General features: G+C 42.8%; 1 protein-coding gene across 4 annotated transcripts in view; it reads left to right on the top strand.

Annotated features, from left to right (window-relative positions):
• Window positions 1-12,416, top strand: part of LOC114427064 (disheveled-associated activator of morphogenesis 2-like) — a 74,142-nt gene that overhangs the window by 57,691 nt on the left and 4,035 nt on the right. For 3 of the 4 annotated variants that reach the window (XM_028394812.1, XM_028394810.1, XM_028394811.1), the window contains 13 exons: window positions 1,316-1,374; window positions 1,478-1,662; window positions 1,903-2,205; window positions 2,467-2,574; window positions 3,985-4,014; window positions 5,577-5,683; window positions 6,551-6,635; window positions 6,714-6,820; window positions 7,542-7,630; window positions 9,054-9,222; window positions 9,558-9,665; window positions 9,753-9,813; window positions 10,033-10,164. In XM_028394812.1, coding sequence (XP_028250613.1) covers window positions 1,316-1,374; window positions 1,478-1,662; window positions 1,903-2,205; window positions 2,467-2,574; window positions 3,985-4,014; window positions 5,577-5,683; window positions 6,551-6,635; window positions 6,714-6,820; window positions 7,542-7,630; window positions 9,054-9,222; window positions 9,558-9,665; window positions 9,753-9,813; window positions 10,033-10,164 — 1,543 coding nt within the window. The remainder of the gene's footprint in view (window positions 1-1,315; window positions 1,375-1,477; window positions 1,663-1,902; window positions 2,206-2,466; window positions 2,575-3,984; window positions 4,015-5,576; window positions 5,684-6,550; window positions 6,636-6,713; window positions 6,821-7,541; window positions 7,631-9,053; window positions 9,223-9,557; window positions 9,666-9,752; window positions 9,814-10,032; window positions 10,165-12,416) is intronic. The other variant, XM_028394813.1, reaches the window with a different exon arrangement.

Genomic DNA, 12,416 nt, shown 5'->3' with positions numbered 1-12,416 from the left:
TTTGTTATGTTTAAACCAAGCATACGATCAATGATGAATGTGTTTAGTCTCAGCAGTGAAAGCACCATAAAACATGTAGCGTGGTAAAAACTTGGCCCTCCGCTAGCGCCCGCTTTGTTCACTAATTCAGCCACCATTGTTTGTGCAATCAGCACAAATGAGTGAAATTTTTTCCTACAGCGTACAGAAAGTGTTCATTACTGTCCATTGCAGATCCTTGACAGCGGTCAAACCCGACCCCTCTCTACGTCCCTGCCAACGTCTTATTGTGTTTCCATAAACTCTCTGAGATTAAATTGTGCCTGGAGTGCACAAACGGAGATTCCCTTCATTGTGTTGGCGGCGTGCCGGGGCCCCCGACGGTTAACAGGGGTGAAAACCTATGGCTCGTGCCGTGACGGCTTACGGGGTGAGGGGGGTTGAGAGGCACGCTAAAACAACTGTTAAAACAACTGGAATTCAGAGTCATTCATCATCTACGGTCACCATGACGACGGCTCTGACTACTCACATGTGCGTCTGGCCCAAAATTAACACTCCTATTACAAAAACAAATTTTTCTACAGTCATGCCACACACACACACACACACAGTGATTGGAGTGTTGAATCCGTGGAGAATTGCTTGAGCTGCAATTAAAGCAGCACTGACTTTGTAATCAAGCTCAGACAGATCTGTTCACGAGCACAAGAAAATTGATTAATGACCAATTTGCTTTTAAATTGCCTTGTGGATTTCCTAGTGCGAATTGATTACAAGCGTTTTGGTGCGACTCATTATCACAGTGAAGTTAATTTGGCCTCATACTTCAGCACCTTCCTTGTCACTTCTTTTAATCAGTTGTTTATATTGTGTGCATAGTGACACTGTCTATTCTCTCAACTCTAGCCAAGGCTTCCAGCGACTTTCAAGGTTTCACTCTATTTTTCATCTAAATAGTAATTCCTTATATTTTTTATTATTTATGTTTGTACCTCCTATTTGCGTTCTGTTTTACTTACTCTCTTGTATAGCTGGTCATTAATCAGTTTAACCCCCGCCTCAGACTGAACCAGAGTTTATAACTGATTTCTGCCCTGCAGGATTTATGTTCAGCACTAATGTTGTACTATGAAGCTTGACAGCAAACCCAGTCAATGCTGGCAATAAATCTGAATCCCTCTCACAACAAGGAAGCCAAGAAATAATCTGATCCGCTGATTAAATATCCCTCAAATGTCCTGGCTTAACTTTTGTTGACCCACTACCATTCTTCACCACACTGCACTTTGTTTTGTGTGTTTATTTTTGTTTTGTTTGTCTACCTGCTTCATAGGTTGGTCAATGAAAATGAGGTAAAACAGTGGCGAGACCAGGCAGAGAAGTTCAGGAAAGGTGAGGCTGCTGCCGTGCATCATCAATGTATATACATATAATAGCTGTAACTGTAATGCACTTTATTCTCATTATTTGTTTCCCCTTCGTTGTTTACGTTCAGATCATGCGGAGCTGCTAGCTAAACTGGAGAGAAAAGAGCGTGAGTGTGATACCAAGACCCATGAGAAGGATGAGATGATGAAGACTCTGAACAAGATGAAGGACAAACTACAGCGAGAGACTGTGGAGCTGCGCTCAGCAAGGGAACAAGTGCTGGACCTGTCGACACGCATCAGTGACATAGCTGTAAGCAGAGCTGCTTTGTATCCATGTAGCTAAGACCTAATTGATTTTTATAGTATTGATCATCTTGCTTTTTTTGCCTGATTAAAAGTGTGTTAAAATGAGTTTTTTCAATAGTGTGAGATTAAATTAAAATTAATTAAATTAAAAAATTAAAAATAAATTAAATTAAATTCAATGTTTAATGCCCAGCAAATGAAGCTAAATTGGGGAAAAAAAAATGTTTTTCCTTTGGTTCTTCAGGGTGGCAGCACATCTTTCCCGCCACCTCCTCCACCTCCTGGTGGCCCTGCAGCTCCACCTCCACCACCTATGATGGGTGGCTTCCCTCCTCCACCGCCTCCTTTACCATTTAGCTGCCCACCTCCTCCACCACCACCTCCTCCACCCGGAGCGCCTCCTCCACCGCCAGGGGCGCCTCCTGTTTTCGGAGCTCCACCGCCCCCCATTCCCTCGTTGTTCAACTCAGTGAGCACCTTACGCTCCAAGTCCATCCCTCAACCCTCGCATCCGCTAAAGTCCTTCAACTGGGCCAAACTTGGAGAGGTGAGAGAGCACTGAGAGAGAATGTTTGACTATTGACAATGACAATGATCTGACTGGGTGAGAGTGTGTTAATTAATCACTGCACTCGCTGAGCTATGTTCACTTTTAGCAGCAGTTACACTTGTTGAATCAAAATAGAAAGTTTACTTAGGCTCCTGTGTAATGTCCATGACCCCCTGCTTTCATTGCACTTGTGTTTCAACAACTTTAAAACATCTGTTCATCAGTGTATCAATCCTTTGTTCCACTGCCCTGTTTCAGAATATGATCAATGGCACCATCTGGAACGACATAGACGACCTGAGAGCTTTCAAGATTCTTGACCTCAAGGATATAGAGAAGATGTTTTCAGCGTATCAGAGACAGCAGGTTTGAATTTGTTAGCCAGTTGGCCACAATGAGTGTGTGTGTGTGTGTGTTTTGGCATTAAATGTACAAGTAGAGTTGACTCTTGAACTGTGTGTATTAGTGAAAGTGTATATGACGGGATGAGGGGTTTGGGATGTTTTTAAGAGGACTCTTGAGAGTCCAGCTTCAGGCTAACATGAGCAGCTGTTCACTGCTGAATGCCTCATTGTAGAAGATGCCACAGAGCTCCAGCTTTGCACCAGTGTCTGCAGAGCATTTATGTGAGAACAGGAGGGGGCGGGGGGGGGGGACTGACTGGGTTTTCCTGGGCTTATGAATCAGAGGAAACAGCATTGAAGTCATGAGAAGTCACGATACAGGAAACTTTTTTACTGAAGCTAGAGGACTAAAATAAAGAGGCTATTCACTAAATCATGTCGAAGCATGGACTAACTAATGGGATAATTGCAGCATGTGTGCTTCACCATACAGTGCATAGCAATTACTTCCCTCTGTGCTACAGACTAATTGCACACCACTTGTCATGTGATAATATTGGGTGCAATTGCGTAAATTTAACAACTTTTAATGGGTTGAAGTGGAATGTTAATGCACCCTAATTAGTTGTTAGTCATCACAGTTTAAAGTGACTCTTTAAAGGCCAATACATAGTGTTTTTTTAGGGCATTACCATTGTTGCATTCTTTTCGAATGAAATTTACAGACCTGCTTAAAAGTCCTCTGACAGCAAGCTTTTATTAAAGAGAAACGGGTCATTTGAGGTCATTGCTGACAGTGATTTACTGTGGGCATGTATTTATACAGAGCAGGTTTTTATTGGCACGGGCCAACGGTTAAATGCAGATCTCTATGGATATAGCCACATTAAAAACCCAAGATCTTCCTGGCTTTGACAACTCGGTTCCATTTTGCAAGAGACTTTCAATTCGACTGGACAACATTGCAATGTTTATACATGGCATAATTGCCTTTTTTAAGCTTGTCATTGCTCTTTCTTTCATAATGGGCTCTTGTTTACATTTGCCCTCTGTAGGATTAGTTACCACAGTCATTTTTCATGGCCTTGTTTTTCCATGTCTAGACAGAGGTAGATGCAGTTGAAATAATACATTCTAACAATCATGGCCACTTTAAGAAGACACAAACCAAACTGTAAAAAACCTATGCAGCACAGAGGCATTTCAGCCTCCAGTACTCACTTCATGAGCCCACGATAACTCGGAAAGTAGCTGATTCTTGTTTTGTTTGTTTTTTTCTCATAGAGGGCTTCCCAGCTTCAGCTTGTAGTGTGCATAGTTGTAGTTCTTTGCTTTAGCCACCACCTTTTTTCTGCTTGAAGTGCTAATCCTTGCATGTGTTTTCAATGTTTTTTTGTTGTTGTCTCTCTGCACTCTCCGACTGCCTGGGCAGGACCTGCTCACTAACCAATCCTTCAAACAGGTGAGTTCAAGCTTTATTCACTTGCTCCTTCACCTTTTCTTCTGCAGCGCAGCAGCAAGACGGGACGATTGTTTTGGTTTTCATTAGCATCACTTCTGCAATAGGCACTTGTTGTCACCAGAGATGTGAAAGAATACGATCACATACAGGGACAGCTGTGGACACCACAAACACATGTGTGTTGCTGTGTTGCTGATAAAATCTGCGTACCATACACACAAGTGGATTTACGTCTAGGAAGCTTCTCTTTTTTGGTGTTTCATAATTGCAAAATATACAGATGGGCGTTCCTCACATTACTCCTCAATACGTGCAACCTACAGTGATTGCCCACGAAGACAAAAAAATCAGGGGAACATCCATACAGACAAGAGCAAACCACATGAAGCACACTTGTGCATCTTAGTACAAAAATCGGGTGCATTTTGTATGCATATCCATCACATGGTCAGAAATGAATGATAATATTATATATATTATTATTAGACATTATATTCTGATTGGTGCTGTAGAAGGAGGTATAGCTTGTTAGCTGTAGACAATTTAGCAGAGCTTTTAAATCCCCAAAAGGCAGTGCCACATGAATCAGTTTTCTGTATTGATAAGCATATAATTACCATCATCAACTTCATTTCTGTAATTGTCATAATTCATCATCACGATCTAAAGAAAAGAAAATGAATTTAAGTGCAGCACCTCGCACGTTAAAGAGCTTCTGCTCACATTTCAACCTCTGTCACTGAATAACTGAAAGATGAAGGGCTTCATTTCCAGTTAGAGTGAGCTGAGTGCACATGCTGCACACAAGCTGGTAAAACGGACGACACAGGCAGAGAGGGGCTTGGCAGATTGCAGTGAATGGGAGTTGTCCCCCTAACCTAGTGCCAACCTCAGTCCACTGCCAGGCACCGTGGGTCAACACGGGCATGGAAAAACGTCACTTTTTTTTAACAAGCTGCATCTGTTTTACATATGTCATACCTCAAAAAGAACGCTCCCTCGCAGGCAGGAAACCCACTCGGACCATAAATAGAATGTGTTTAACATGCAGCCCCGACCAGCTTTTCTCAGACGTGCACTCTTTCCTCCCCCCCGGTGGATTTTAAAACTGCATTTGTGTGAAGCTTACAAAAATATCTGACTGGCTTGAATCAAGATTTCAACCATGTTTCCTGCTACTCAGAGGTTTATAGGTCTGCCTGCTGTATGTTTGCAGTGATGACTCACCAAAACCTCTACCCAGACCTAGTTGGGAAGTTTCTTTTTTGTCATGTGTTTTCATATACCTTTCCAATGCTTTATGATGATAAGGTCTTTATGAATTGATGCATGATACTTGCAAAAACAGGTCAGAGAGTTTGATTTAACGTGGCAGTGGAAATGACTAAACAACCACTGGCCTTGCTTCTTTTTTTTTTTTTTTTTTTTAATCTGGTCTAAATTAACACATTGTTAAATTCTCAGAAGGGGTCGTCTCTCAACAAGATAAAAAAATGTGAGACGTTTTATTTTAACGCTATGTTGCAAATCTAATCTCTCTCTCTATCCTGATCTGTCAACAGAAAGAGACGGGCTCCATGGATGACATATATGTCAGCACGCGGAAGGTCAAAGAGCTTTCAGTCATTGACGGCAGACGTGCACAGAATTGTGTTATCCTGCTTTCAAAGTAAGAAACTTCATCACATTACCAGAAAGCAGCTGCTCTGCTAACTGGTTTACTACTCTTAAAGAGACAGCCTGGGTATGGACCATAGTGGAACAAGTACTGTCTGTGGGGTCAGGGGTTAGAGATGCTTGAGGCGATCTAGCGGCAGGATGTGTTTTAATGGACACACAGGGGCATCTGTCAGTGTAATTGAATTTTCATGTGTACTTATTTTTTAAAGGGGGATTGGGGGGGGGGCGCTGAGTCATACTGTATCAGACAGAAAGCAATACACACATGAGGAGTTATGTAAGATGTTCAGATATCAACAGGGATTTTGTCCATTATTAAAAATCAGTCTCACACATTCAGTTTACACACATATATTTGACCCCCCCCCCCTTCCCAAGAGGCTGTGAGTCCCATTACATCTGATCCAGAATCAATTGTCATCATTTAAGAAATCCACTCCACAATATGCTTACCATGTGTGTGTCTCCTAACAGCAATGATCCAAAGCTCTTTAGAGGATTTGAATCCTGACCTCCCCCCTCCTCTCAACAGATCAATAACTTGGCTTCCTGAGCCATTTGTGTGTCTGACAAAACAGCGGCATGCTCCCTGAACTCACTTCTGTGTCACAGATGACCCCGGGGGCACAAACTGGATCCAAATGGGGTCATCGGTTGCTCAATAAGGCTTTGATGCAGACAGACTAAAAATGCGCCTATTGATCACAGCACAGCACATGTAGCACAGATCAGATGCACAGAAAACAGCTGACAGGGCTCCTGCAAGGTTGACACTGGTCCAGTGTTTACGCGCAGTAAATTGGGTGTTTGTAATGTGAAAATGAACTATATTTAACAACATTAATGTTTTTTGTAGGTTAAAAATGAGCAATGAAGAAATCAGAAGGGCCATCCTAGAGATGGATGAGAGAGAAGAGTTAGCCAAAGATATGCTGGAGCAGGTAAGATTTATGATGTGTACATGGGATGTTTCTCCACAGATATCAGCATTAATATTCTGATACATGTTGTCTTTGCAGCTGCTAAAGTTCGTCCCAGAGAAAAGTGACATAGATCTGTTGGAGGAGCACAAGCATGAGCTGGAGAGGATGGCCCGTGCTGACCGCTTCCTCTTTGAAATGAGCAGGTACTCTCAACTGCAATGTTGCCTCTAATTCAGGAGGCTGCATGTGGTGTCCCTAGTTTCCCTATGAAACTAGAACACTGATGAATGTGCTCGGGTTCACTCCACTCATTTCCTTAACAGATCCTGATATTTTAAAGGCACAAGGACTGTGTTACAAAAGATTAACCTTGGTAGCCGTATGGGGGGAGGGTGGTGTCAAAAACAAGACCTCAGACTTGCATGATTCATCATTCAGCTTTGAAAAAGTTGTGACTGTGTTTTGAAAACTGCAGACACTTCAGACAGCATCGATGTTTTAAAGTCTTTTTTTCTGTGTTTCATCCCTTCTCAGAATCTACACTGTTTGTACAACATAATTAAGCCTCCATCAGTGAAATATTACCCTGTCCACTTTCTTTACTTTTGACCACATCTCCTGTGGTCTTAAGAAATACATCTGGGATTTAGTTATTTCCCTTATTTGTGATTTAATATCCCCGGCCCCTCTTTGAAAATTCCCATATCCTCCTCCTGTGTACTTGTGGCAAGTTTAATGTGCCCATTTGTCAACCCTCCAGCTTGATGGGAGCATATTGGATGCAAAGGCCAGTGAAAACTGAGAGAGGGAGTTTTGTACAATTGGGTGACTTTTAGCTTTGAACTTACACTCCCCTAGGGAGACAAATGTAACTTACCTCACTCTGTGTGTTTTTTTTTGTTCTTTCTTTTAACATCTTGTTAGGATCGACCACTACCAGCAGAGACTGCAGGCTCTGTTCTTCAAGAAGAAGTTCGCAGAGCGTCTAGCTGAAACCAAGCCTAAAGTTGAAGGTAAGGACAAAACACCTCAGAGGCCATTAAACTGTGTAGGAATCACAGTTGAACCGCTCTATAAAAGGGGCCAGATGTTTAGGGAAAGTCGTTCATAGAAGTTATTTATTTATATATTGTGACCTATTTTTAAAGATTGTATGTAGAGCTGCAGACAAGGTGGTTAATGTGTTTGTTAACTGTTTGTGGACAGTATTAGCCTATAATATTGCTAAAATTCAGTCACCCAAACTGTCCTGATACTGCACTCAGCACATAGTCATGTTACAGAAATAGAGCCAAAGAACTAGTTTGTTTTTAGAGCATGAAGTCACATTCTGCGAATCTAGAAACAACTATATATATGTCACAATCCATCACGATCCCTGTGCACGTGAGCCACCTACAAGCCAGCATCCAGGTTACTAGGGAGGCTGTTTTGGAAAGCTGGCCCACTCCAAGAAGGGAGCACATCTCTTGTAAACACCACAGCTTGCTTCACAGACTGAGGAAAAAGACTCCACAGACGTGTTTGTGTCACGGCCGAGCTGTCATAGCGTCTGTTCGAGACTTGAAAGACGCCTCTCTGCTGGCCTGGATGCTTTTCTAGGCTTTGATGAACACGTCATGTCATTTTTACCAGCAGTGCTTTATTTGAATCAAAGATCAGCCTTGTGTGTGCGCTGCAGAGTTTAGTCTGAGATCAAATAAAATGCGTCTGCTGACATACATAACCCAAAGCCAGGACTGTTCAAGCTGAGGAATAATCCAGAGAGAGTGGGTCCAAACCTCCAGGATCCCCGTTGAATCCAAATATTCCCAGACCGCACTGTTCATCTATGCCCGTAATAAAGTTCTCATCCCTTTTTATTATTCATGTTACTTTGTCATATACTCTAGATGAGACTGCACTTCCCTAGACCACCCAGCTTGTTCAAGAGAACCATTTTAAAAGGCTCTCTGCATCCAGCAGTGCTCTGCCAGAAGAATGGTTCCCATGCTGTATCACAGCAGAACAAGCTGTAACAATAACAGTATGGATATTGTTAATGATTTTCACATTCACACTGAGGTTTCCTCTGTGGAGAAGGGGAACCACCTGCACTCTGCCAGACAAGCCTGATCTCAGGGGGGAAAGGAACAGGCAGTGTTTGGAATATTCCCTTCCCCATGCTGTTTTATGGATGGATGGAAGGAGTTGACGGGTTTCCCCACCAGGCTGCCCAGTTGTTGTGGGAAGTATTGATCACTCACATCATGAAAGATGTTAACAATGTAGGAAAGGATGAGAGACTCTGAGTTTCTATGTGAGTGAAGAAACACAAGAGAGTTGTCCAAGGCCAGACCGTTATGTAACATGAAAGGCTGAAAGTGCAAACATATCAGTCGCCAACTATAAGATCTCTCCAGCTGCCTCTCTCTCTTTCTCTCCATTTTCCTCCAGCCATCCTGAATGCGTCCAGGGAGGTGGTCCGAAGCAAACGTCTGACTCAGGTCCTGGAGGTGGTGCTGGCTTTTGGCAACTTTATGAACAAAGGCCAGAGAGGGAATGCCTACGGATTCAAGGTCTCCAGCCTCAATAAGATCGTTGACACAAAGTCCAGCATAGACAGGTAGGCCGGGATCGAGGACTGTGGACGTCAGTTTAACACACTATTTAAAAAACATCATGACGTCAGCCATTGTAACTCGCACACGTGTTCATTCACTGAGTCGGCTCTACTGCAAACCCAAACAAATCCTTCTCATACGTACTTACTTACATATTAAGTTGTTTTCTGCTCTACCTTTTGCTATGACTTGCATAGCAACTGAAAAATAGGAAAACAAAAAAATGATTAAAATCTACTTAATATATATATATTTTAAGGAAAATGTCCAACATTTGTAGTAATGTCTATTACGGTATCTTCATTCTGACTTTATGCGTTGACCTGTGATTCAATAGGAACATCACAATGTTGCACTACTTGATCATGATCTTTGAGAAGAACTACCCAGACACGCTGCACATCCAGGAGGACCTCTGCAGTGTGCCAGAGGCTGCCAAAGTCAAGTGAGTGCTCAACTTTTCACCATATAGCTCTGAGCGGGGTAAAAAAAATATTGGAAATGCAAATTTTCTGTTTTCTTCTACTTTCAGCTTGGCAGAGTTAGAAAAAGAAGTTCACAATATCAAAAGTGGACTGAAGGCTCTGGAAGCGGTGAGTTTTTACCACACTCCCTCCCTTTGGTTCTTCTCCTGTCTGTAATTATGTGTGTGTGTGCAGTGCGGAGATGGACAGTGGGGTGAGGTGTTTAAAGGCTGGTAATGTTCCACGTACTGTCACATGGGACAACAGAAATAAGGGCCTAAATACAGACAGCTGAGGTGATGTGAAGTCTTCACTTTGAACACCTCTGGTCTGTCGTCTCTCCTACAGGAGCTGCACTACCAGCAGAGCAGGACGAGGGAACGTGGGGATAAGTTTGTGGCTGTGATCGGGGACTTTATCACTGTGGCGGGCTTCAGCTTCTCTGAACTGGAGGACCAGCTGAGTGAAGCCAAGGACAAGGTACGTAATTGTTTAACCATTTGTTTCTGCATCATGTGGGTGGCTTTGGCATCATCAACCGTGCCAAGACCTCATGTCAGACCGATGGACTGAAGGCTGAGGGGAGGAACTGTGAAACCTCCGTTCATCTCTCTTACTCCTGTGGGATGACTTCAGCAGAGCCAGTGAAACCCAACATTGAAAGATTACCTTGGACCCCCCCCCCCCCCACACACACACACACATCTTCTCTTTGTGTTTGTCTCTTTAAATTAGAGCTTTAAATCCACAGGCCTGAGACAAATGAACCTTGCTGGCTTGTGCATTGATGTATGGTCGGGTGTATGTGAGCTGATGATATCAGTGGGACTGTGGGAATCCCAAAGTAATCCTGTGTTGAAAAGATTTATACGAACGTGTTATTTCATTTGCAGGCCTTCTGTGCTGTGTTGTACATTTAGCATCCTGTTGCTGACACAGTGGAAGCTTTCAGTGCAGATATACTTACTGCACCAAAATAACTGACAGTGATGCTGCAGACTCAGATTGTAAGAAAGGTAGAGTAAAAGAAAGAAGGACAGGCCTTCAGGTTTCAAACTGCGCCCTCTGCTTTGCCTAATTATTTATTTAAGGAGGAGGTCGGTGAAAAAAATTGGAGGGAAAAAGCACCAGTTAGGACGTCAGAGAAAAAAGAACAGAAGGCAGCAGTTACTGCTGTAAAACAAAAGGACCTGTGTTCAGCAGCCCAGACTCTAAACACACAGCTGTGTCGGTCTATATGTGTGTGTGTGTGTGTGTGTGAGGTTGGTAAGTGGGGAGACTGACACATTGACTCAGGGCTCGGTTTTCAGTGGAATACAAATATGGAAGTGTAGGCGTGCACTTGGTCCTCAAGAAGGTAGAGGATGACTAAACAGAGCAGGCAGCCCGCTGAGGCTCATAAAGCTCCATGGCAACAGATATAAATGTGTGTGTGTGTGTTAAAAGAGACACACACATGCTCAGTGGAGTAGACACTACTACATGTATTACAAAGGATTACAGTTGTCCAAGGTCATTGGGACAGAGGTTTCCAGAGGAGAGGAGGGATTTTCTCTTATTCAGAGGGATTGTTTGGGTTTATGCTTAACAACACACCCCCACACCAATGAGCAGGGAGAGTATTAAATTCACTTTCAACAGCAAGAACAGAACAGCACAGGGGGAAAAAGCAGAATTGTGGGTACTGGTCGTCAATGTAGTCTTTGAAAATGTATGTTCAGCAAGGCGTCGGCTAACTTAAAGACCTTTAGCTAATGGCACATAACAGACTGTGACCACAGACATATCAGAGCTAGTAAAAGTCACAGTCACATATTAAGGATACATCAAATCGTCATCAACACCACACAATGATTGTTAGCCTCTCACTGGCATGGCAGTGTGTGTGAGATGAGTTACATCTCTGTGACTCCTCCACTTTATTCTGTGTGTGTGTGTGTCTGTGTTTACTCATTTAGCACAGACCCGAGGGGATGAGAGGAAACCAATTTGACCAGACACATAATTACTAGGAGAGAGAGAGATGATGGTGGGGTTGCTGTGGAGACCAGTACCATAATGACAGGATGGTTTTGCATCCTCAGAAAATAGCGAACCCCAACTCTGTTTTATCACAACAGTAGGACCATGTTCAGCTCATGTAAACCAGAGTGACCTGATATTTCCTGTCACTCAGAGTAGTACAGTACACCCCTTCCAACTGACTATGTAGTTTTGGTTTGTATTGGGACATGCCAGCAAATTTATTTGTACAAGCAGAAACTCACAACACAACAGAATTGTTTGCAGGGACTTTAAAAGATGGCAGACCTGGCTGGGATTGGGCTAATATTAAGCTAAAAGCTAATGAATAATGTGTCCCAAACCAGGTCCATCTATCTCTGTTTAAGATCACTGCCCTTCTTGTTACCTCCACTCAGCTCTACAGAGCTTTTTAGCATCATGAGTCACTGCTTTGGCTCGGAAGCTCATCGTTAGCATGCTTCATCTGGATGAGGTAGGCACCTGCTTTCAAGAAAAAAAGTAGTAGTAAGACAGTGTTTGTTTCACCATATTAACTTAATGAGGTTCATGTCAGCGTAGTGTTTATGGGCAAAAACTGCTACTGTATGTCTGAACACTTCATCTACCAGTGTTTGTGTTAACTTTAAGCCTGAAAAGATGCTGAGTGTGAATTGTCAAGTTGAAATAATATAATCAAGTGTTATCATCTCAAAAAAGTGAAGGTAAAA

Source organism: Parambassis ranga, chromosome 22 (genome assembly GCF_900634625.1).
Source record: "Parambassis ranga chromosome 22, fParRan2.1, whole genome shotgun sequence".
NCBI classification, from domain to species: domain Eukaryota; kingdom Metazoa; phylum Chordata; class Actinopteri; family Ambassidae; genus Parambassis; species Parambassis ranga.
Note: the sequence above shows the minus strand (reverse complement) of the source record. Positions and strands in the feature narration are given on the sequence as shown.